General features: G+C 50.2%; 1 protein-coding gene, 1 long non-coding RNA gene and 1 pseudogene across 6 annotated transcripts; 2 read left to right on the top strand and 1 right to left on the bottom strand.

Annotated features, from left to right (window-relative positions):
• The window catches only part of LOC119960281, a 51,974-nt pseudogene that overhangs the window by 12,527 nt on the left and 14,243 nt on the right, over nucleotides 1-25,204 (top strand).
• LOC119960292 (gastrula zinc finger protein XlCGF8.2DB-like) lies at nucleotides 1,297-22,355 on the bottom strand. Of its 5 annotated transcripts, none has more exons than XM_038788031.1 (2): nucleotides 22,287-22,341; nucleotides 1,297-2,683 (listed from the first exon to the last, which is right to left on the bottom strand). In XM_038788031.1, exon 2 carries the CDS (start codon nucleotides 2,517-2,519, stop codon nucleotides 1,470-1,472), a length of 1,050 nt encoding a protein of 349 aa, XP_038643959.1. In that variant the 5' UTR covers nucleotides 2,520-2,683; nucleotides 22,287-22,341; the 3' UTR covers nucleotides 1,297-1,469. The 5 variants fall into 5 exon arrangements, 3 of the variants coding, with proteins under 3 accessions (XP_038643959.1, XP_038643960.1, XP_038643961.1); XM_038788032.1 differs by lacking the exon at nucleotides 22,287-22,341 and adding an exon at nucleotides 3,728-3,806; XM_038788033.1 differs by lacking the exon at nucleotides 22,287-22,341 and adding an exon at nucleotides 3,478-3,492.
• On the top strand, nucleotides 2,682-5,932 carry LOC119960304. The gene is made up of 2 exons (XR_005459370.1): nucleotides 2,682-3,778; nucleotides 5,200-5,932. It is a non-coding gene; the product is annotated as an uncharacterized LOC119960304 (long non-coding RNA).

Below are 25,204 nucleotides of genomic sequence, written 5' to 3'. Positions count from 1 at the left end.
TCTTGTAACCAGCTGACAATCCAGTCTATCATTTGTCCCACCTACATATTCTCCGACCGTGTCCATTATTGTCCTGTAGGGAATCTTATCAATGGCCATTTGAAAATCCAGATAATTGACATTGACTGCATTACCATTGTCTATCACATCAAAACATTCAATAAGGTTAATTTGGAAAGATTTTTCCTTTTGAAATCCACACTGACTGTTCTATGTTATATTAATTTTTTCTAGATGTTCTTATATTCTCTACTTTAGTCAGGATTGTATTATTTGCTGATGTGAAGCTGACTGGTGTACCATCCCTGGGCATGATCTGTCCCCTTCTTAAACACAGAAATTACATTAGTGACCCACCAGTCCTCTGACACTACACCTTTAGTGAATGAGTTATGAGCCGTACTGCCTGTGCTATCACTTCTCTGCATTCTTTAAAATATGTGAATTTAGTCCATCCCCTAAGTTATATGAGTTTAGTCAACACATCCTTTCCTGATTTTAAATTAATTTATCTCATAACTTGTCTTATTATTCAATGTTATGTTTACATGTTATTTATTCCGGGGAACAAGCGAGGCAAAAGAATGTTTGAATATTTCAATCATCTCTCCCTCATTAATTGTGGTATTGTGCTGTCTATCCCTTAATGGTCCAATTCACATCACATTTTTTTATTGTTTGTATCTAGAAAATATTTTATTGTTTTGGCTGATGTGCCTGGATAATTTATATTCATAATGGAGGGGTCACTGTGAAGAATGTGCAAGTCAGTGAGAATTGTCAGCAAGGATTAATCAGCACTGTCTAACTGGAGATGCTAATCAGTGGAACCTTTCAGATACAGAATTGTAGATTTTGCATCAAAGAGCAATTTCGGATTGCAGTAAAAGTTCATAATTTTGTTGGAATAGAGTATCTATCATGAGTTTTTGAATTAAGCAGAAAATTCACAGATGGTGCTTTTAAAAAGGGAGACTGCAGTCCTCCAAATCAGTGGCTTCTCCAGAATATTAAACTCCAGCCAGTTATTCTTTTTTTTAAATTCATTTTTTATAGAATTGGGTACTATAAATGTGCTTTTTATTAATATAAATTTAGAGTGCCCAATTAATTTTTTACAATTAAGGGGCAATTTAGCGTGGCCAATCCACCTACCCTGCACATCTTTGGGTTGTCGGGGCGAAACCCACGCAAACGTGGGAAAATGGGCAAACTCCACACGGACAGTGACCCAGAGCTGGGATCGAACCGGTGCCTTGGCACTGTGATGCAGCAGTGCTAACCACTGCGCCACCGTGCTGCCCTCAGCCAGTTATTCTTAATAGCAACAGAAAAAAAACAAATATATTCGGATAATCGATTCTTGACATAATTAACAGCAGCAGTTACAGCAGAATTCAACAACTGCTGTCGCTTGTTAACTTGCTGATGTGACAGTAAGTGTTCTGACTGAGTGAATCCCTTCCCTCTCATACAGCAGGTTCCCCAGTATGAACTCTCTGGTGTGTCAGCAGATGAGAGCATTGAGTGAATCCCTTCCCACACTGGGAGCAGGTGAATGGTCTCTCCCCAGTGTGTGTGCGTTGGTGTGCAGTGAGGGCAGAAGAATGTCTAAACCTCTTTTCACAGGCAATGCAGCTGAATGGTTTCTTCTCGGTGTGAATTCGCCGGTGTGACCAAAGGCCAGATGAATGAGTGAATCCCTTCCCACACGCAGAGCAGATGAACGGTTTCTCCCCAGTGTGAGTGTGTTGGTGTGCAGTGAGGTCAGAAGACTGTCTGAACCTCTTTCCACAGTAAGTGCAGCTGAATGGCCTCTCATCAGTGTGGATTCGTTGGTGTAACATGAGGCTGGCTGACTGAGTGAATCCCTTCCCACACACAAGGCAGTTGAATGGCCTCTCCCCAGTGTGAACCCGTTGGTGTGCAGTGAGATTGGATAACTGCCCGAAACTCTTTCCACAGTCAGTACACGGGAAGGACTTTTCTTCGGTGTGATTTCGCTGGTGTCTCAGCAGGTTGGTTGACTTAGTAAATTCCTTCCCACACGTACAACAGGTGAACGGCTTCTCCCCAGTGTGGCTGCGTCGATGGATTTCCAGCAAACATGGGAAATTGAATCCTTTGCCACAGTCCTCACATTTCCACGGTTTCTCTGTGGTCCCTGCTCCTGTGTGACTGCGTCGATGGTATTCCAGCAGGGATGGATAATTGAATCCTTTCCCACATTTCTCACATTTCCATATTGTCTCCCCAGTATGACTCCGTCGATGGTTTTCCAACAAGGATGGATAATTGAATCCTTTCCCACATTCCTCACATTTCCAGGGTTTCTCTCCCGTGTGACTGCGCCGGTGAAGTTCCAGCAGGGATGGATAATTGAATCCCTTCCCACAGTCCTCACATTTCCAGGGTTTCTCCATTATGCCAGCTGCAGTGTGACTGCGTCGATGGATTTCTAGTCGGGATGGATAATTAAATTGTTTCCCACACTCCCGACATTTCCATGGTTTCTCCATGATGCCGGTGTCCTTGTGACTCTCCAGGTTGGATGATCAGTTGAAGCCTCATTCACACAAACACGTGTATGGTTTCTCCCCGCTGTCAGGCTTTGCAACCAGAGAAACCTCTTCCCACAGTCAGTATACTGACTCTATCGCTCCGGTGTGAGCGCTTCCTGATCCTGTTATAAAAGAATAGAATGAGACAAAGTCAGATCACAGAAGGAGACAGTCACTCTGAAGTTAGAAATCCTTTTATTTGTGAGACAAATCACGATTTTACAAAAGTCATCAGTCAGTACAGACATAAATTCAGAACACACAATTCTAGTTTCTATGGAACATTTCTCCCTCACTTGTTGCACAAAAGCTGTAAATCACCATCCTGCACATTTTTGCTCCTTCCTGGGCTGAAATCATAGAGTTACAGCACAAAAAGAGTCCCAGCCATCGGACATCTATCTATTCTAATCCCATTTTATTGAACTTGGTCAAAAGCCTTGCATGATTAAATGATTCTTAAATGTTGTGAGCGTTCCTGCCTCTACCACCCTTTCAGGTAGTGACTTCCAGATTCCCACCAGCCTCTGGGTGAAAAAGCTTTCCCTCAAATCCCCTACCCTAAATCTGTCCCCTGGCTATTGATCTCTCTACTAAGGGGCCAAGTACCACCCTATCTATGTCCCTCATAATATCGTACACCTCAAATATGTGCCACTCAGGTTCCCCTGCTCTGGGGAAAATAACCCATTATTTTCAAACACTTTAGCTTAGGCAACATCCTGGTGAATCTCCTCCACACTCTCTGGGGTGCAATAATATCCTTCCTATAGTGTGGCGACCACAACTGCACACAATGATCCTGCTGTGGCTGAACAAGTGTTTCATACAGCTCCATCAGATCATCCCTGCTCTTATATTCTATGATGTGGAGATGCTGTCGTTGGACTGTAGTAAGCACAGTAAGAAGTCTTACAACACCAGGTTAAAATCCAACATGTTTGTTTCAAACACTAGCTTTCAGAGCACTGCTCCTTCCTCAGGTGAATATTCTATGCTTTGGCTAATAAAGACAAGTGTCCCATCTGCCTTCTGAACCAGCTGATGTCCCTGGGCTGCTCCCTCTGATCCTCCACTACCCAGCGTCCTGCCCTTCATTGTTACGTCACCAAGATAGCCGCGCCTGCGCTCTCATCCCCGCTGGAAAAAAGATGGCGGACGTTAACCTGGGCCTGTTCCCGGGGAAAGCACCGACGCTGCAAACGCGGGAGCCGCAGGTTGTTATTGGGGGTTTGCGTCCTGCACCGGGTGTTAATGAACTCTCTTCCCACCCACGCAGACGCAGGAGCCCCTCCCGCCGCTGCCACCGCCTCTTACCGGTTGCTGAGCGACAAACAGGCGTCTCCCCTTCACTATTGTTCAGCCTGCGCATGCTCGAAACACTGGAAGAACCGCGCATGCGTTCAGATCTCCAGTTGGTAGAGGGCATTCCCACCGCGGGGAAGGCTGGGTAAATTCCCCGCCATTAGAGGTCTCTGTTTGTTCATATTCGCTGCTCCTGAGGCTGCGCTAATACCCGGTTCAGCCTCGTGCAGCCGCGCATACTCCGGGAAGTAGGCTCTCGGGGGCGGAGCTTTCGTGGATTCACCCATTCACAGAGAGAAACATTATGTGTCATTGAAAAATAAAATGTTATAAGTCATGGCCTCATTTTGTTTCATCCTCCAAACACCTAAACTTTATCTGATGTGTAATCATAGAATCATAGAAAGTACAATCATAGAATTTACAGTGCAGAAGGAGGCCATTCGGTCCATCGAGTCTGCACCGGCTCTTTGAAAGAGCACCCGACCCCAAGCCCACACCCCACCCCACCCCAAGCCCATCCCCACAACCCAGTCACCCCATCCAACACAAAAGGGCAATTTTTGGACACTAAGGGCAATCCACCTAACCTGCACATCTCTGGACTGTGGGAGGAAACCGGAGCACCCAGAGGAAACCCACGCACACACGGGGAGAACATGCAGACTTCACACAGACAGTGACCCAAGCCGGCAATCGAACCTGGGACCCTGGAGCTGTGAAGCAATTGGGCTAAACACCATGCTACCGTGCTGGCCATAATGTTGGCGAGTGTTGACTTCCGGGTGCGGCTATGAGGGAGTAAGTCGCACATTTGGTGGCTCCTGCTCTGGCCAGATTTTTGGACCCCCCACCCCCTTCCTGGCTGTTTAGCATTTTCAAGCGCTGGATTTGGAGGCCTAGTTAACTAGCCATTGGTTCCACACCTGGTGTATGGAACAGAGAACCCAAAGGGCTCGAAAAGGGAGAAATAAGAAGATAAGCACGGGTTGGGTGGAGGCTGCGGCAGAGGACAATATGGTTGGTGTCCAGACCCCTGGTGTGCCGACCCAACCATCAACGGAGTAATTGATGCGGGTCATTCAAGAGGGCTTCGCTAGGCAGAAACGGGACTGTTTAGACCTGATAAAGGAAATGGTTGAGCGGATCGAGCGCAGGGTATTTAGCACAGGGCTAAGTCACTGGCTTTGAAAGCAGGCCAGCAGCATGGTTCAGTTCCCGTAACAGCCTCCCCGAACAGGCGCCGGAATGTGGTGACTAGGGGCTTTTCACAGTAACTTCATTTGAAGCCTACTTGTGACAATAGGCAATTTTCATTTTCATTTCATTTCAGGCTGGGTGCCCAGGATCGGACGATTCAGAAGCTGGAGAAAGCGCTGGCTGATCAGGAGGAGCACGAAACGACGGTGGAGATGGAGTTGGGGATGCTGAAGGATCAGCAAAAAAGGATGCTGGAGAAGGTAGAGGACCTGGAGAATAGGTCCTGCCAGCAGAACTTAATAATTGTTGGTCTCCCGGAGGGGGCTGATGCTGGCGCGTTTATGGTGAATATGTTTCAGACGTTGCTGGGGTTCGGGGCTTTTCCCTGACCAGTGGAGGTGGTCCGGGGATATAGAGAGCTGGCTAGGAAGCCGTGGCAGGGGGACCACCCTCGGGCTATGATGGTCAAGTTCCACAGGTTCCTGGACAAGGAGTGTGTTCTCCAGTGCACCAAACATACACGGAGCTGCAAATGGGACAACAGCATTTTGATCTGAGTGTGGAGGTCACCAGAAGGAGGGCAGGCTTCAATCAAGTCAAAGCGATCCTGTTCAAGAAGCAGGAGAAATTCGGACTGTTATACCCGGCGCGTCTTTGGGTTACACATGAGGACCAGCACCATTATTTCGAGTTGCCCGAGTACGCGATGGAGTTTGCTAAGAGGAAAGGGCTGGTGCCGAACTGAGAACTTATTGTTTTAAGTTGTAAAAGTTTTTTTGAATGATGGTTGTATGTTTTCTTTTTTTCTTTTTTCTTCTGTATTTGAGTTTCGTTGAAGACAGGGGAAGTAAAAAAGATTCAGTTTCTGCGGGTTTTCTGTGTTTTAGTGGGGGTGGTTGGTGGGGCTTTTTACTCTGTATTACTTTGATTTGCACTACTGTGAGGGTTTGCTCTGTTTTTTTTTTGTGCTGCTGTTTTTTTTTCCCTTTAATTAGGCGACTGTTTGGGGCTGGTTTGAGGAGAGAAATGGTTTCGATGGGCGGGCAGGGTGGAGGGGAGTTAGGGAACAATAGGTGGGAGACTTCTTGGTGCCGGGATGGGGGTCACCAGGCTAGCTGGGTGAGCTAGTCTTCGGAAGCACAGTGAGGGGCGGCGGGGGGGGGGGGGGGGGGGGGTGCATATGTTTACTTTATGGATGGGGTTAGGTTACAAAGTGTTGTTGCTAGGGGGGAGTGGGGGTAGTTGTTCTGCTGGCGAGGGAGGGACTTGGTCCGAGGGAGCATGGAGTTAAATGGCAAGATACGCAGGAGGATAACATGTAGGCAGGTGGATTTAAGCTTGAGGCAGACTAGGAATGCAACAAAAAGGAAGGATAACTTTGGACATCTTAGGACTTCCAATATCTGTAATGATAAGAAAGTTAGTATTAAGGCACGTTACCTGAATGCTCATAGCATTTGTAACAAAGTAGACGAACTAATGGCACAGATCATCGTGAATGATTATGATGTGGTAGGCATCACAGAGACATGGCTGCAGGGGTTTCAGGACTGGCAGTTAAACATCCAAGGATATACAGACAGGGAGGTGGGCCGAGGGGGTGGGGTTGCCTTGTTAGTTAAGAACAAAATTAAATCTATGGCACTAAACGACATAGGGTTGGATGATGTGGAGTCTGTGTGGGTAGAATTGAGGAACCACAAAGGCAAAAAACCCATAATGGGAGTTATGTACAGACCTCCTAACAGTGGTCAGGACCAGGGGTGCACCATGTACCGGGAAATAGAAAAGGCATGTCAGAAAGGCAAGGTCACGGTGATCATGGGGGACTTCAATATGCAGGTGGATTGGGTAAATAACATAGCCAGTGGATCCAAAGAAAAGGAATTCATGGAATGCTTACAAGATGGCTTTTTGGAACAGCTTGTCATGGAGCCCACAAGGGAGCAGGCTATTCTGGACCTAGTGCTATGTAATGAACCAGACTTTATAAAAGATCTTAAAGTAAGGGAACACTTAGGAAGCAGCGATCATAATATGGTTGAGTTCAGTCTGCAGTTTGAAAGAGAGAAGGCAAAATCGGATGTAATGGTGTTACAGTTAAATAAAGGTAATTACGAGGGCATGAGAGAGGAACTGGCGAAAATCGACTGGAAGCAGACCCTAGTGGGGAAGACAGTAGAGCAAAAATGGCAGGAGTTTGTATGCATAATTGAGGACACTGTACAGAGGTTCATCCCCAAGAAAAGAAAGATTATCCGGGGAGGGATTAGACAGCCATGGCTGACAAAGGAGGTCAGGAAATGTATCAAAGAAAAAGAGAGATCCTATAAAGTGGCCAAAAGCACTGGGAAATCATAAGATTGGGAAGGCTACAAAAACAAACAGAGGTTAACAAAGAGACAAATAAGGAAGGAGAGGATCAAATATGAAGGCAGGCTAGCCAGTAATATAAGAAATGATAGTAAAAGTTTCTTTCAATACATAAGAAACAAACGACAGGCCAAAGTAGACATTGGGCCAATTCAAACTGATTCTGGAAGGCTAGTGATGGGAGACGAGGAAATGGCTGGAGAACTTAATAAGTACTTTGCGTCTGTCTTCACAGTGGAAGACATGAGTAATATCCCAAAAATTATAAAGGGTCAGGCGGCTGAGTTGAGTATGGTTGCCATTACAAAAGAGATGGTGCTAAAAAAGCTAAAAGGTCTTAAAATTGACAAATCTCCGGGCCTCGATGGGCTACATTCTAGAGTTCTGAGGGAGGTGGCTGAAGAAATAGCGGAAGCATTGGTTGAGATCTTTCAAAAATCACTGGAGTCAGGGAAAGTCCCGGACGATTGGAAGATCGCTGTTGTAACCCCCTTGTTCAAGAAAGGATCAAGACAAAAGATGGAAAATTATAGGCCAATTAGCCTAACCTCGGTTGTTGGTAAAATTCTAGAATCGATCGTTAAGGATGAGATTTCTAAATTCTTGGAAGAGCAGGGTCGGATTAGAACAAGTCAACATGGATTTAGTAAGGGGAGGTCATGCCTGACAAACCTGTTAGAATTCTTTGAGGAGGTGACAAGTAGGTTAGACCAGGGAAACCCAGTGGATGTGGTCTATCTGGATTTCCAAAAGGCCTTTGATAAGGTGCCACACAGGAGGCTGCTGAGTAAGGTGAGGGCCCATGGTGTTCGAGGTGAGCTACTGGCATGGGTTGAGGATTGGCTGTCTGACAGAAGGCAGAGAGTTGGGATAAAAGGTTCTTTTTCGGAATGGCAGCCGGTGACCAGCGGTGTCCCACAGGGTTCAGTGTTGGGGCCGCAGCTGTTCACCATATATATTAATGATCTGGATGAAGGGACTGGGGGCATTCTAGCAAAGTTTGCCGATGTTACGAAGTTAGGTGGTCAGGCAGGTAGTGCTGAGGAAGTGGGGAGGCTGCAGAAGGATCTAGACAGTTTGGGAGAGTGGTGCAGGAAATGGCTGATGCAATTCAACGTGAGAAAATGTGAGGTCTTGCACTTTGGAAAAAAGAATCCAAGCCTAGACTACTTTCTAAACGGTGAGAAAATTCATAATGCCAAAGTACAAAGGGATCTGGGAGTGCTAGTCGAGGATTCCCTAAAGGTAAACATGCAGGTTGAATCTGTGATTAAGAAAGCGAATGCAATGTTGTCATTTATCTCAAGAGGGTTGGAATATAAAAGCAGCGATGTGCTACTGAGCCTTTATAAGGCTCTGGTTAGGCCCCATTTGGAGTACTGTGTCCAGTTTTGGGCCCCACATCTCAGGAAGGACATACTGGCACTGGAGCGTGTCCAGCAGAGATTCACACGGATGATCCCTGGAATGGCGGGTCTAACATATGATGAACGGCTGAGGATCCTGGGATTGTATTCATTGGAGTTTAGAAGGTTAAGGGGAGATCTAATAGAAACTTACAAGATAATACATGGCTTAGAAAGGGTGGACGCAAAGAAACTGTTTCCGTTAGGCGAGGAGACGAGGACCCGTGGGCACAGCCTTAGAATTAGAGGGGGTAAATTCAGAACAGAAATGCGGAGACATTTCTTCAGCCAGAGAGTGGTGGGCCTGTGGAATTCATTGCCGCGGAGTGCAGTGGAGGCCGGGACGCTAAATGGCTTCAAGGCAGAGATAGATAAATTCTTGATGTCGCGAGGAATTAAGGGCTATGGGGAGAATGCTGGTAGGTGGAGTTGAAATGCCCATCAGCCATGATTGAATGGCGGAATGGACTCGATGGGCCGAATGGCCTTACTTCCACTCCTATATCTTATGGTCTTATGGGCAGAGGGGAGGTCGGGGGGTGGGGGCAGCCGGGAGGCGGGTCAATGGAGGCGCATGTGCTGGGGGCGGGCCCAGGAAAGGGGATGGCTGATCGGCGAGAGGGGGGGAGGCACATGGTGCACCCTCAACTAGGCTGGTCACCTGGAGTGTTAAGAGGATTAAATGGGCCAGTTAAGAGGGCACGGGTGTTCGTGCCTCTGAGGGCCCTGAAGCCAGACGTGATAATGCTGCAGGAGACACACCTGAAAGTGGCGGATCAGATCAAGTTGAGGAAGGGTTGGGTCAGTCAGGTTTTTCATTCGGGGTTGCATACTAAGAAAGAGGGTTTGCGATTCTGGTGAACAAGCGGGTGCAATTTGAGGTGGGTAGTATAGTCTTGGAGGCGAGATGTCGTTATGACATGGTTAGCGGAAAGCTGGAAGGGATGAAGGTAGTTTTGGTTAATGTGTACGCGCCAAATTGGGATGATGTGGAATTTATAAAGACGGTGCTGGGGATGATACCTTACCTGGACTCTCACTAGTTGGTTATGGGAGGGGACTTCAATACAGTCATCGATCCCGGCCTGGACCGGTCTTGTTCAAAAGCAGGTTAGGGTGCCAGCAATATCAAAGGAACTGAGAGGGTTCATGGAGCAGATGGAGGGGGGGAGGGAGGGGGGGGGGGGGGGGGGGGGGGGAGGGGGGGGGGGGTGGAGGGGGGAGGGGGGGGGGGGAGGGAGGGGGGGGGGGATGGGAGGGGGGGGGGGCGGGAGGGGGGGAGGGGGATGGGGGGGGGAGGGAGGGGGGGGGGAGGGAGGGGGGGGGAGGGGAGGGGGGGGGAGGAGGGGGGGAGGGGAGGGGGGGGGGGGAGGGAGGGGGGGAGGGAGGGGGGGGAGGGAGGGGAGGGAGGAGGGGGAGGGAGGAGGGGGGGGGGGGAGGAGGGGAGGGGAGGAGGGGGGGGGAGGAGGGGGGGAGGGATGGGTGGGGAGGAGGAGGGGGGGGGAGGAGGGGGGGGGGGAGGAGGGGGGGGGGGGGGGCTGACCCATGGAGGTTCAGGCAGCCAACGGGGAAGGAGTTCTCTTTTTTTATTCGCATGTCCATAGGTTCTATTCCCGGATCGCCTTTATTTTGAGCAGGGATTTATTGACGGGGGTGGCGGATACGGGGTACTCGGCAATCACCATTTCGGATCATGCTCCATATTGGGTCGAACTGAAGGTTAGTGAAGAAAGCTCTCAGCGCCCACAATGGAGGTTAGAAGTTGGATTGTTGGCGGACGAGGTGGTGTTGAGAGGCTGAGGAAATGTATGCAAAACTCCCTTCAGATCAATTACACGGGGGAAGTCTCAGCAACGGTGGTCTGGGAGGCACTTAAGGCAGTGGTGAGAGGGGAGTTGTTTTCAATTTGGGCTCATAAGGACAGGACAGGTAGGGCAGAAACGGACTGACTGGTAAAGGAGATCTTGCAGATAGACAGGAGATAGGCAGAGACCCCGGCGGTGGAGTTCTTAAGGGAACGGCGGAGGCTGCAGGTGGAGTTTGTGGTGCTGTCCACAGGTAAGGCAGTGGAGCAGCTTTGAAAGGTGAGGGGTGCGATCTACGAGCATGGGGAGAAAGCCAGCAGAATGCTTGCACAGCAGCTGAGAAAGACTGAGGTGGCCAGGGCAATAGGAAAGGTGGCTGATGGGGATGGAAGGTTGGTAAGGGATGGGGCTGGGCTGAATAAGGCGTTCAGGGACTTTTACAATGGGCCCAATAGCTCGGAGAACCCCACAGGGCCGGAGGTGATGAGACGCTTTTTGGATGGGCTGACCTTCCCAAAGGTGGGTAGGCAGCTGGTAAATGGACTGGGGGCCCCGATTAGGCTGAAGAGATATTTGAGGGATTGAAGGCCATGCAGCCGGGTAAAGCTGCTGGGCTGGATGGGTACCCAATGGAATTTTATAAAAAGTTCTTTGGAACATTGGGGCCAATGTTGGTCAAGGTTTTTAATGAGGCAAGGGACAGTGGGGTGCTGCCCCGACGATCCAGGCCACCATCTCCATTATATTGAAACGGGACAAGAGAGCTATATGGGTCCTATAGGCTGATATCCTTTTTTAAATTTAGAGTACCCAATTCATTTTTTCCAATTAAGGGGCAATTTAGCGCAGCCAATCCACCTACCCTACACATCTTTGGGTTGTGGTGGCGAAACCCACGCAAACACGGGGGGGGGGAATGTGCAAACTCCACATGGACAGTGACCCAGAGCCGAGATCGACCCTGGGACCTTGGCTCCGTGAGGTTGCAGGGCTAACCCACTGCGCCACCGTGCCGCCCAGATTTCCCTTCTTAATGTGGATGCCAAATTGCTGGCCAAATTCTTGGCCTCCAGGATTGAAGCTTGTGTGCCGAGTGTTATGGAGGACCAAACTGGGCTTGTTGAGGGCAGGCAGCTGGTGGTATATATAAGAAGCTGCTCAATGTGATCATGATGCCCCTGGAAAGAAGGGAGGTTGAAGTAGTTATGGCGATGGATGCGGAAATGGGGTTCGACCGGGTGGAGTGGGACTATTTATGGGAGGTGATGGGACGTTTTGGGTTCGGGAAGGGCTTTATCGACTGGCTTAGGCTGTTGTACTAGGCCCCGGAGGCTAGTGCGAGGTTGAATAGGACGACTTCTGACTACTTTAGACTGTACCGGGGGACAAGACAGGGGTGCCCCTCTCCCCACTGCTGTTTGCGTTAGCTACAGAGCTGCTGGCAATTCCTCTGAGGGCTTCAAAGGGCTGGTCCGTGGGGGGGGGGGGGGGGGGGGGGGGTGTGCAACACAGAGTCCCGCTGGAAGGGGCTGGTCTGTGGGGGGGGGGGGGGGGGGGGAGGAACACAGTCCTGCTGTACGCAGACGAGCTGCCCCTATACGTTTCAGATCCGGTGGTGGGAATGGGCGAAATCGTGGAGATTTAGAAGATTTAGAACAGTACAGCACAGAACAGGCCCTTCGGCCCTCGATGTTGTGCCGAGCAATGATCACCCTACTCAAATTCACCCTATACCCGTAACCCAACAACCCCCCTTAGCCTTACTTTTTAGAACACTACGGGCAATTTAGCATGGCCAATCCACCTAACCCGCACATCTTTGGACTGTGGGAGGAAACCGGAGCACCCGGAGGAAACCCACGCACACACGGGGAGGACGTGCAGACTCCGCACAGACAGTAACCCAGCCGGGAACCGAACCTGGGACCCTGGAGCTGTGAAGCATTGATGCTAACCACTATGCTACCGTGCTGCCCACGGGGGAATTTGGCCGGTTTTTGGGGTATAAACTGAACATGCCAAAGAGTGGGATGTTTATAGTTCAGGCGAGGGGTCAGGAGGGTCGGCCAAAGGAGCTGCCGTTTAGGTCGGTTGGGGACAGTTTCAGGTATTTAGGAATACAAGTGAAGGGCAGCACGGTGGCCTAGTGGCCTAGTGGTTAGCACAACCGCCTCACGGCACTGAGGTCCCAGGTTCGATCCCGGCTCTGGGTCACTGTCCGTGTGGAGTTTGCACGTTCTCCCCGTGTCTGCGTGGGTTTCGCTCCCACAACCCAAAAATGTGCAGAGTAGGTGGATTGGCCACGCTAAATTGCCCCTTAATTGGAAAAAATAATTGGGTAATCTAAATTTATTAAAAAAAAGGAATACAAGTGGTGCGGGACTGGGGCCGGTTACACAAGTTGAACTTGTCCTGGTTGGTTGAACAAATGAGGGGCGAGTTTCGGAGGTGGGATGCGCTCCCGTTGGTGTTAGCTGGGAGAGTGCAGATGGTCAAAATGACGGTCCTGCCGAGATTTTTGTTTGTGTTTCAGTGTCTCTCCATTTTCACTGTGTGTTTCTTTTTTGTGAGGATCAATAAAATTATCCTGGGCTTTGTATGGGCGGGTAGGTTCTCGTGAGTGAAGAAGGTGATGCTTGAGTGGAATCAGGGGGAAGGGGGGGCTTGCGTTGCAGAATTGTAGCAATTATTATTGGGTGGCCAACATAGCTATGATAAGGAAGTGGGTGGTGGTGGGGTGATGAGGGGTCGGTTTGGGAGCGGATGGAGGCAGCCTCATATAGAGGCAGCAATCTGGGGACATTGGTAACGGTGCCTCTGCCGTTCCCGCAAGTGCACTTCTCCACCAGTCCTGCAGTGATGGAGGCCCTGAGGGTCTGAGGACGCTCGTGGGAGCATTGAATGGGGAGCTTGAATGGAGGTCCCGAATATGGCTGTGGGCAGGAATTGAGAGGATGGGGACCTGTTTTTAGAAGGGAGCTTTCCTAGCTTGAGGGCGCTGGAGGAGAAGTTTGGTTTGGCGACGGGGAACAATTTAAAATATTTACAGGTGCGTAGGCAGGTATCATGCTTCCCACTCCTGCCTCTAAGGGCGATCCAGGATAGGGGAGTTTCTAAAGGATGGGTGGGAGAGGGAAGCGTCTCTGACATCTACAAGGAACTTATGGGGGCTGAGGAGATGCAGAACGAGGAATTGAAACATAAGTGGGAGGAGGAGCTTGGAGGGCAGGGGAGATGGGGGTCGGGCGGGAGATAGAAGAGGGCCTGTGGGCGGACACGCTGGGGGGGGGGGAATAGAGGAGGGCCTGTGGGCAGACACGCTTGGGGGGGGATAGAGGAGGGCCTGTGGGCGGACACGCTTGGGGGGGAGGTAGAGGAGGGCCTGTGGGCGGACACGCTGGGGGGGGATAGAGGAGGGTCTGTGGGCGGACACGCTGGGGGGGGGAATAGAGGAGGGCCTGTGGGCGGACACGCTGGGGGGGGGGGGGAAGGATAGAGGAGGGCCTGTGGGCGGACACGCTGGGGGGGGATAGAAGAGGGCCTGTGGCGGACACACTGAGGGGGGGATAGAGGAGGGCCTGCTGGGCGGACACGCTGGGGGGGGGGGGAAGGATAGAGGAGGGCCTGTGGGCGGACACACTGAGGGTGGATAGAGGAGGGCCTGTGGGCGGACACACTGAGGGGGGGATAGAGGAGGGCCTGTGGGCGGACACGCTGGGGGGATAGAGGAGGGCCTGTGGGCGGACACGCTGGGGGGCGGAGGGCCTGTGGGCGGACACGCTGGGGAGGGGGGAGGGATAGAGGAGGGCCTGTGGGCGGACACGCTGGGGAGGGGGGAGGGACAGAGGAGGGCCTGCGGGCAGACACGTTGGGGGTGCGGAGAGATAGAGGAGGGCCTGTGGGCGGGCACACTGGGGGGGGGGTGACGGGGATAGAGGAAGGTCTGTGGGCGGGCACACTGGGGGGGGGATAGAGGAGGGCTTGTGGGCGGACACGCTGGGGGGGGGGGGATAGAGGAGGGCCTGTGGGCGGGACACACTGGGGGGGGGAGGGATAGAGGAGGGCCTGTGGGCGGAAACGCTGGGGGGGGGGGGGTGGTGGAGATAGAGGAGGGCCTGTGGGCGTACAAGCTGGGGGGGGGGGGAGGGGGATAGAGGAGGGCCTGTGGGTGGAAACGCTGGGGGGGGGGAGATAGTGGAGGGCCTGTGGGTGGACACGCTGGGGGGGGGGGGGGGGGTGGGGATAGAGGAGGGCCTGTGGGCGGAAACGCGGGGGGGATAGAGGGCCTGTGGGCGGACACGCTGGGGGGGGGGGATAGAGGAGGGCCTGTGGGCGGAAATGCTGTTGGGGGGGGGGGGCATAGAGGAGGGCCTGTGAGCGGATGCGCTGAGCAGGGTCAAGGCGACTGCAATGTGAGTCAGGCTCAGTCTGATCCAATTCAAGGTTGTTCACTGGGCCCACATGACAGTGGCCCTGATGAGTAGATTCTTTGGGATAGAGGACGGGTGCGCAAAATGTGTGGGAGGACCAGTGAACAATGTCCACATGTTCTGGTCGTGTCCAAAACTCAGGGGATTTTGGCAGGGATTTGCGGACGTCATGTCTGGAGTTTTGAAAACAAGGGTGGCGATGAGTCCAGAGGTGGAAATTTTTGGGGTTTCAGAGGACCCGGGAGTCCAGGAGGAGAAAGAGGCAGACGTTTTGGCCTTTGCTTCCCTGGTAGCCCGGAGACGGATACTACTAGCCTGGAGGGAGTCAACGCCCCCGAAGTCGGAGATCTGGCTTTCGGACATGGCGAGCTTTCTCGGCCTGGAGGAGATTAAGTTTGCCTTGAGAGGGTCGCTGCTAGGATTCGCCCGGGGGTGGCAACCATTCATCGACTTCTTCGCGGAGAATTAATCGTCAGTTGGGGGGGGGGGGGAGAATTAATCGTCAGTTGGGGGGGGGGGGGGAGAGAGAGAGAGGGGGGGTTTAGGGTGGCATAGAATAGGAGGTCAATTAAGCAGGCCTTGGTGGGATGGGAGGTGGTGATTGCACTATGTTTATTGTTCTTTGTACATTGTCGTTTATAATGCCAAAAATACCTTATTAAAATTGTTTATTAAAAAAACAATCAGGATAGGATTAAACACACTGGTATCTGTCAGAAGGAGTAAATTTAAAGTGAACAGGGATGTGGAATCTGTATTTAGAAAATATGAAAGTAAAGTAGCCACAGTCCCAGATGACTCAGGGGCAGCACGGTAGCATGGTGGTTAGCATAAATGCTTCACAGCTCCAGGGTCCCAGGTTCGATTCCCAGCTGGGTCACTGTCTGTGCGGAGTCTGCACGTCCTCCCTCTGTGTGCGTGGGTTTCCTCCGGGTGCTCCGGTTTCCTCCCACAGTCCAAAGATGTGCGGGTTAGGTGGATTGGCCATGCTAAATTGCCCATAGTGTCCTAAAAAGTAAGGTTAGGGGGGGGTTGTTGGGATACGGGTATAGGGTGGATACGTGAGTTTGAGTAGGGTGATCATTGCTCGGCACAACATCGAGGGCCGAAGGGCCTGTTCTGTGCTGTACTGTTCTATGTTCTATGAATGCCCTGATTTTTCAGCCGGAGGGACTGCTGAGTGAATCCCTTCCCACACACGGAGCAGGTGAACGGCCTCTCTCCAGTGTGACTGCGCTGGTGAATCAGCAGATCCATTTTGCCTTTGAAGCTCTTCTCACAGGCGGAACAGTTAAAAGGTCTCGTGTCAGAATGAACACGTTGGTGTGAAGTGAGGTGGGCAGACTGACTGAATCCCTTTCCACACTCAAGACAAGGTAATGGTCTCTACCCAGCGTGAACGCGCTATAAATTGCCCCCGAGTGTCCAACAGGTGAAATGGGGTTACGGGGAGAGGACAGGGGAAGTGCGCCTAAGTTGCGTGCTCTTTTGTCGGGTTGGTGCAAGCTCAATGGGCCAAATGGCCTCCTTCTGCACTGTAGGGATTCTACGATGCTGCCAGGCCTGTGGAGTTAATCTGGCATTTTCAGTTTTAACTCTAGATTACACACATTTGTAATCCACTAATTATATCTACGAGGAGCAGTGTGTTGAAGTTTCAGCTATTCCGGCCTTAGGTGACTGTGTGGAGTTTGCACATTTTCCCTGTCTGTGCGTAGGTTCCCTCCGGGTGCTCCAGTTTTCTCCCAGTCCAAAGATGGGCAGGTTAGGTAGATTGGCCGTGCTAAATTGCCCCTTAGTGTCCAAACAAAGGTTAGGTGGGTGGAGGCATGGGCTGAAGTAGGGTGCCATTTCCGATGGCCGGTGCAGGCTCAATGGGCCAAATGGCCTCCTTCTGCCTGAACCGATGGATGTGACTGGTGGGATTTCCCTGGGGGGGTAGCACAATTGATTCACAGCACCAGGGTTCAGAGGAGTTCAATTCCCACTTGCATCACTGTCTGTGTGGAGCCTGCACGTTCTCCCCATGCCTGCGTGGGATTCCACTGGGTGCTCCGGTTTCCTCCCACAAGTCCCGAAAGACATACTTATTAGGTGAATTGGACAATCTGAATTCTCGCTCTATGTCCCCAAACAGCCGCCGGAATGTGGCGACTAGGGGCTTTTCACTTTTACTTCATTGCAGTATTAATGTAAGCCTACTTGTGACAATAATAAAGATTATGTGTTTGTGTATTTTAGGTAGAACTTCCTTGGTTCTACCTGTTGTTCCTTCAGATATTCCATCTGTTTTTGGTTAATGTGTCTGGAGTCTGAGTTCTTCCAATCTGTCTCCAATTCTCCTTCCTGTCTCGGGTATATGGGTCTAGGGAGCTTGGTGTTGTGATTCATGCTGTTTAGTTGTCTGTCTGTCGCCAGCAGGTATTGTTGTCTTTCGATAATGACTGTGCTGCTACCCTTGTCTTCTGATCTTATGAACATATCAATGTTGGATCCAAGCTCCCAGATTGTCTGTCTTTCTCTCCGGGTGAGATTCTGTTTGTTTCTTGTATTTCACTGTGACAGGGCAGAGACCTGATTGAAGGGACTCAAACATGGGAGTTTTGGGAAAGATGGGCAAGGATTTGGGAGGTGGCAATATGTTTTGGAGAGGAGAGGGAGGTTGAAGATGGGACAGTAATTTATAAGGTTGGCAGGGTCAAGGGTTTGTTTTGTGGAGGAGGAGGTGATGATGGCAGATTTGAAGGATAGAGGGACACTTGAAGAGAGAAATGTTGACAATATCCGTGGACTCAGTAGTTGGCTGATCAGTAGCTCAGTGGGAATATGGTCAATGAAGCAGAAGCCGGATTTCATGGACAAGATGGGCTATGAGAGGGAACGAGGGGAGATGGGAGAGAAACTAGAGAAAGATGTGGGTTCAGGGCTTGGGAAAGGATGAAATTTAGAGACAGTTTGGTCCGGTCGGCTTGTGGAAGGGAGGGAAGCAGCAGAGGCAGCTGATCGGATTGACTCAATCTCAGTCACAAAGAAGCTCCACAAGCTCCTCACACTTCTTGTTGGAGGTGAGGATTGAAGAGACAGGGGAGAGCGAGAGAACTTCAAAAAGGAACTAACTTGTGTCAGAGATATTAAAATGTTTCAACACACTGCGTATTTCACACAAATCTGATGTATTTGACTTTTAGCCAGAATATTAGCCCCTGTAAATGGGCTGGAGTTTGTTATCAGCAGAAAGAGACCCAAATGAACATGGTTCAGTCCTGAATGTGAAGAACAGCAAAAATCAAACACTGCACAGCGATCAAAGAACAATACAGCACAGGAACAGGCCTTTCGGCCCTCCAAGCTTGTACCGGTCATGATAGCTACCATGGCCAAAACCTTTGTGCCATATCACACTATATCCATCTTATCCATGTGTTTGTCAAGATGCTTTTTGAACGCCGTTAAGGTAACTGCTGTGTGGCCTCGTTGGTGTGTCAGGAGGTGGGATGAAGCGGTAAATCCCTTCTCACATTTGGAGCAGGTGAACGGTCACTCTCCCCAGTGTGAACTCGCCGGTGCCTCTGCAGGGTGGATAAGTGAGTGAATCCCGTCCCACACTTGGAGCAGGTGAATGGCCTCTCTCCAGTGTGAACTGGCTGGTGCCTCTGCAGGTCGGATGAATCAATGAATCCCTTCCCACACCAGGAGCAGGTGAATGGCCTCTTCCCAGTGTGAATTCTCTGGTGTCTCCGCAGGGCTGATGACTGAGTGAATCCCTTCTCACACCAGGAGCAGGTGAATGGTTTCTCCCCAGTGTGAACTTGCTGGTGTGTCTCCAGGTCGGGTGACCGAGTGAATCCTTTCCCACACTTGGAGCAGGTGAATGGCCTCCCCCCAGTGTGAATTCGCTGGTGCTTCTCCAGGTCAGATGACTGAGGGAATCCCATCCGACACCAAGAACAGGTGAATGGCCTCCCCCCAATGTGAATTCGCTGGTGTTTGCGCAGGGCCGATGACTGAGTGAATCCCTTCCCACACTGAGAGCAGGTGAATGGCCTCTCCCCAGTGTGAATTCGCTGGTGGTTCCGCAGAGTGGATGACTGAGTGAATCCCTTCCCACACTGAGAGCAGGTGAATGGCCTCTTCCCAGTGTGAATTAGCTGGTGTGACAGCAGGTTGGATGACTGAGTGAATCCCTTCCCACATTGGGAGCAGATGAATGGCCTCTCCGCAGTGTGAATTCGCTGATGTACAGTGAGGTAAAATGATCGTCTGAACCCAGTCCCACAGTGAGAGCACCGGAATGGTTTCTCGTCAGTGTGAACACGTTGATGGATCAGCAGTTCCGCAGAACATCTGTAGCACTTCCCGCAATCTGGACATTGAAAAGGTCTCTCATCAGTGTGAACTCGCTGGTGCTTCTGCAGGGCCGATGACTGAGTGAATCCTTTCCCACACTTGGAGCAGGTGAATGGTCTCTCTCCAACATGAATTCGCTGGTGTTTGCGTAGGGCGGATGGCTGAGTGAATCCTTTCCCACACTTGGAGCAGGTGAATGGTCTCACCCCAATGTGAATTCGCTGGTGTTTGTGCAAGTGGGATAACTGAGTGAATCCCTTCCCACACTTGAAGCAGGTGAATGGTCTCTCTCCAGTGTGACTGCGCCGATGAATTTCCAGCCTGGATGGGTAAGTAAATCCTTTCCCACAGTCCGCACATTTCCACTGTTTCTCCTCAGTGTGACTGCATTTGTGGCTTTTGAGGACCGATGATCGACTGAATCCTCGTCCACACACACGACACGTGTACGATTTCTCCCCACTGTGAACGATACTTTTTTCTTCCATGTTCAAAATCCGCAGATATTCAGGATTTGATGAATTGAGGGCTCTGTCAGATCCTGATGTGATGCTTGGTTTGAGTTTCCAGACTTTGAATCCTCCCCTTCGAACACCCTGTGAAACTGATTTAAAACAGAAAATAGGGAGTGAGAGAGAACCCACAAAAACACAAAGGCAGGTTGTGAAATTGAGCTGAATGAAGCTGGTCATTTGTGGGGCCGGCTCTGGGAAAAAGTGACCATGAGAGCTGGTGGATTGTCATAAAAACCCAACTGGCCTGTTTGGGAGGAGAGAGAAAGAGGCGAAGAGAGATTTTGTACATCTACAAGACATAGCGAGAGAGTAATTGGCAAAGCAAACTCGACCTTGAGCTTCATAATTAGAAATATTGATACCGAAACAGGATAGCTAGGCTTCTGGTGGCACAATGATTAGCACTGCTACCTCACAGTGCCAGGGACTCGGGTTCAATTCCGACCTTGGTGACTGTCTGCGTGGGTTTCCACCCGGTGCTCAGGTTTCCTTCAACAATCCAAAGAAGGGAAAGTTAGGTGGATTGACCGTGATAAATTGCCCGTTAGTGTCCAGGGATGTGCAGGTTAGGTGGGGCTATGGGGTTACAGGGACAGGGTAGGGGTGTGGGCCTTGGCAGGGTGCCCTTTCAGAGAATCAGTGCAGACGTGATAGGCCGAATGGCCTCCTTCTGCACTGTAGAAATTCTATGGTTCTAATTCAATTCAATGAATCTTTATAAAGCTCTGGTTACCACTCTTCAGGAAGAATGTGAAAATTATTGGAGAAGGTGCAGAGGAGATTTACCAGAATGGTTCCAGCAAAGAGGTTGAGGGGAGATTTGATTCAGGTCCACAAGATTATGCCAGATTTCCATGGGGTGGATAAAGAAACTCTGTTTCCATTCACTGATCGTACAAGCAGTTTTGCGTAAAACTTGGATTGAACAATATAAGATCCTGAGGGGTGGATATGGAGAGGATGTTTCCTCTTGTGGGAGAATCTGGAACAAGGGTGTCACTGTTGCAAAGTGAGGGGTCACCCATTTAAGATGGAGATGAGGATTTATTTTTCTCTTGAGGGCTGCAAGACAGTGGGTGGCATAGTGCGTAGCACTGCTGCCTCACAGCACCAGGGACCCAGGTTCAATTACCACCCTGACTATGTGGAGTTTGCAGTTTCTTCCCGTGTCTGTGTGGGTTTCCTCCGGGTGCTCCAGTTTCCTCCCACAGTTCAAAGATGTGCAGGTTAGGCTGAATCGGTTAGGATTGTATTCACTAGAATGAGAATTCAGAAGAAAGGGGGGGGGATCTCATAGAAACCTATAAAAAGTGGGTGGCGCATGGTTAGCACTGCTGCCTCATGTCGCCGAGGACCTGGGTTCGATCCCTGCCCCGGGTCATTGTCTATGTGGAGTTTGCACATTCTCCCTGTGTTTGCATGGGTCTCACCCCACAAATCCAAAAATGTGCAGGGTAGGTAGATTGGCCACGCTAAAACTGCCCCTTAATTGCAAAAAAAAAATTGGGCTCTCTAAATATATGTTTAAAAAAATACAGGGCGAGACAGAGTAGATTCAGGAAGGATGTTCCCGATAGTGGTGTGTTCAGAAATAGGGGGTCACAGTCTGAGGATACGGGGTAGACCATTTAGGGCAGAGATGAGGAGAAATTTCTTCACCCAGAGAGCGGTGAGCCTGTGGAATGCGTCGCCACAGGAATTAATTAAAGCCAAAACATTGCATGTTTTCAAGAAGTAGTTAGATACAGCACTGAGGGTGAAGGGGATCAAAGGATACGGGGGGAAAGCGGGATTAGGCTATTGAGCCTAATCAGCTCTGATCGCTATGAATGATGGAGCAGGCTCGAAGGGCCAAATGGTCTCCTCCTGGTCCTATTTTCTACATTGCTCCATATCTGTGCATGTAAATGGTCCAGGAGGTATGAGGAAGAATGTTTTTACACAGCCAGTGGCAATGACCTTAAACTTGCTGCCCAGGACAGTGTTTGGAAATAGACACAATAAATGATTTTTTTAAAAATTGGATAGAAACCTGAGAGAAATACCTGGGACCTCGGCGCTGGGAGGCAACAGTGCTACTCACTGCGTCACCGTGCTGCCAGCTGACATTGACATTTTAGTCTAATCTCGCCTTGTAATTTAACCCCGGGGGGGTTCAGATATCACTCGGGTAAATCTGTGCTCACTCCCTCCAAGGCCATTCTATCCTTCCTCAGGTTTGTTGCCTGGAACTGAACACAGTTCTCCAGGTTTGGTCGAACCAGAGTTTGTGAATCTCGGGGCTTTTCCAGTCACACTGAGACCTGAAATCTTCCCTCACAGACAGAACAGACAAACCTTTTACCTTCCACACCCAGCTGCTGCTGAAATTCAGGTTCTGATGAACCGAGTGACTCTGTCAGATCGCGATGTGACGTTTGGTTTGAGTTTCCCGTCTGTTAAACCTCCACTTCCAGTATCCTGTAAATTTACAGAAACCTCACTGTCAGTTTCGGATAGAAATTCACAACATTCTCTCCTTGCCAACTTTGATTAAATGTGTTCCTGGAGGTTTGATCACATGACCTGTCACCATCCTGGGTGGTGGTTTAGCACACTGGGCTAAATCGCTGGCTTTTAAAGCAGGCCAGCAGCACGGTTCAATTCCCATACCAGTCCCCTGAACAGGCGCCGGAATGTGGCGACTAGGGGCTTTTCACAGTAACTTCATTGAAGCCTACTCGTGACAATAAGTGATTTTCATTTTCATTTCCTCCAGCCATTAATCAGTCAACACATCCATCCTTGTGACACACTGCCTTCCTTGGCCAATTGGGAAGCAAAAGGACTCCTGACCTACCAGGAAAATGTTTGACTTGGGCAGCACAGTGGTGCAGTGGTTAGCATTGCTGTCTCACGGCGCTGAGGTCACAGGTTTGCTCCGGGTCACTGACCGTGTGGAGTTTGCACATTTCACCCCCACAACCCAAAGATGTGCAGGTTAGGTGGATTGGCTACGCTAAATTGCCCTTTAATTTGAAAAACTGAATTGGGAATTCTAAATTTATTTTTAAAAAGTAAAAAAGATTGACTGTCAGCCAAACAACCTTTATCTCATTTTCAATATTTTCCTATCCGCTGAGGAGAAATGTTCAAAAGTATTTTTTACTGTCCTAATGACCCAAAATTAATATCTTTACTGTCCAAATCATGTTCCAGTCACAAAAATATTTTATACTGTCCCAATGATCTTCCTGCCTCCCAGATCTGAAACTCACCAAGGCAGAAGGAATAATTTGAATTTATTGAAATTTTACTTTTTAAAAATAAATTGAGTGTACCCAAGTCATTGTCGCGCGACACCTGTTCATCCGCTGTTGCAGCGTCTGCACGGTCTAGCCAATGTATCACGCTTCGGGAGCTTATTGGGGGTTTGTGAATTCTCCCCGCCCACCTGCCAGGGTTTCCTTCCCAGGCAGTTCCCTTGCAGTCGGGGAACACTTCAGCAGTCAAGGGCATTGAGCCTCTGATCTCCGGGTAAGTGTTCTAAGGCAGCCTTTAGGATGCGCGACAACACAGAATCGCCGAGCAGACTTATAGCCAAGTCCCGCACACATGAGTACAGCCTCAACCGGGACCTTGGATTCATGTCACATTACATTCAACCCCCACCATCTGGCCTGGGCTTGCGAAATGCTACCAACTGTCCAAGCTTGAGACAAGTCACACCTCTTTAACCTGGATTCCCCCTCTCTCTGGATCTGTCAAGACTTAATTACCTGCAAATGCTTGCATTCAAAGCATTGTCTGGCATCTTTGACTTTCCCTATGTATATATTTCTGGAACATACCTCTTCATTCACCTGAGGAAGGAGCAGTGCTCCAAAAACTAGTGATTTGAAACAAACCTATTGGACATTAACCTGGTGTCAGACTTCCAACACCGGCATCTCCACATCAGTGTCACAATGCCCAGGGACTGATTGACGGCGGGTTCGGACCAATAGAAAGAGCTGGAGGACCGAACAAGGGCGGCTGGTCCTCCAGCCAATCAGAGTGAATGGGAGGCGGAGCAAAGCCGGGCCTTCACTCCCTCCGCATGCGCCCGGCCACCCGGGCCTGTCTCGGGGAAAAGCCCGAACAGCGATCGCCAATTCAACTCCCGTATTCGAGCTTCGTAATCCGAATTTAGGGCCTACACGGAGTGTTTATGAAACCTCCCGACCCATCCACTGGCTCCATCTCTCCCTTATGACTCACCGATCTGAAATTGACCGGCTGAGAATTTCCACCCGACCGCCAAAATCCTGAACTTATATCGGCACTGCGCATGCTCTAATACAGGATGGTAATTGGGGCTCAGTCACGTCCCTGATTCACTCTGATTGGCTGGAGGAGCAGCTGGGTCCTCCAGCCCCGCCAGTTTCTTTCTATTGGTCTAGAGCTGCCGTCAATCACTCCCCGGGCAAGGTGATGTGGAGCATGCGCAGTGCCGATGCTGGACTCGGCTGAGAGGTTTCGCCGGAATCAAACCCGCGTCCCTGGTGCTGTGAAGCACCAGTGCTAATCACTGTGCCATCGTGGGGTACAGGAGCAGAGGTCATTAAAGGTGGTAGGATAGGTGAAGACAACAGTTAAGGCATATGGGTCATCAGCACGGTAGCACAGTTGTTCACAGCTCCAGGTTCGGTTCCCATCTGGGTCACTGTCTGTGTGAAGTCCGCACGCTCTCCCTGTGTCTGCATGGCTTCCCTCTGGGTGCTCCAGTTGTCTCCCACAATTCCCGAAAGATGTGCTTGCTAGGTGAATTGCACATTCTGAATTCTCCTTCCGTGAACCCGAACAGGTGCCAGAATGTGGTGACTAGGAACTTTTCACTGTAACGTCGTTGCAGTGTTAATGTAAGCCTACTTGTTTCAATAAAAATTATTAAAGGTTATTATAATATTCTATAATAAGGGCATGGAGTACAGTAGCAAGCTGGTTATGCTAAACTTATATGAGACACTAGCTGGACCACAGAACTGTACACAATATTCCAACGGTGGTCCATGGAGGACTTCTTCCAACTAACAACAGGAGACCCAGGGACAGGCAACAATAGTTAATTTCAATTCAAGCATGGAGGGAACTATCCCAGTGAATCGTTTGTAGGAGCACCTTCCCCTGAACCAGATGTTTGACTTTCCAACCTAAATGTTTAATATTACCTGGCTGGAGGTCAGAAAGGAAAATTTGAAGAGTGGTGATCGTATGACATTGTCCACGAGCATGGTGACCATC

This window comes from Scyliorhinus canicula, unplaced genomic scaffold, assembly GCF_902713615.1.
Source record: "Scyliorhinus canicula unplaced genomic scaffold, sScyCan1.1, whole genome shotgun sequence".
Lineage (NCBI taxonomy): Eukaryota > Metazoa > Chordata > Chondrichthyes > Carcharhiniformes > Scyliorhinidae > Scyliorhinus > Scyliorhinus canicula.
This window is presented reverse-complemented; position numbering and strand designations above follow the sequence as displayed.

Coding starts and splice junctions, on each gene's coding strand:
- LOC119960292 (XM_038788031.1), bottom strand. CDS start 2,519: ATGGAGAAACCATGGAAATGTCGGGAGTGTGGGAAACAATTTAATTAT.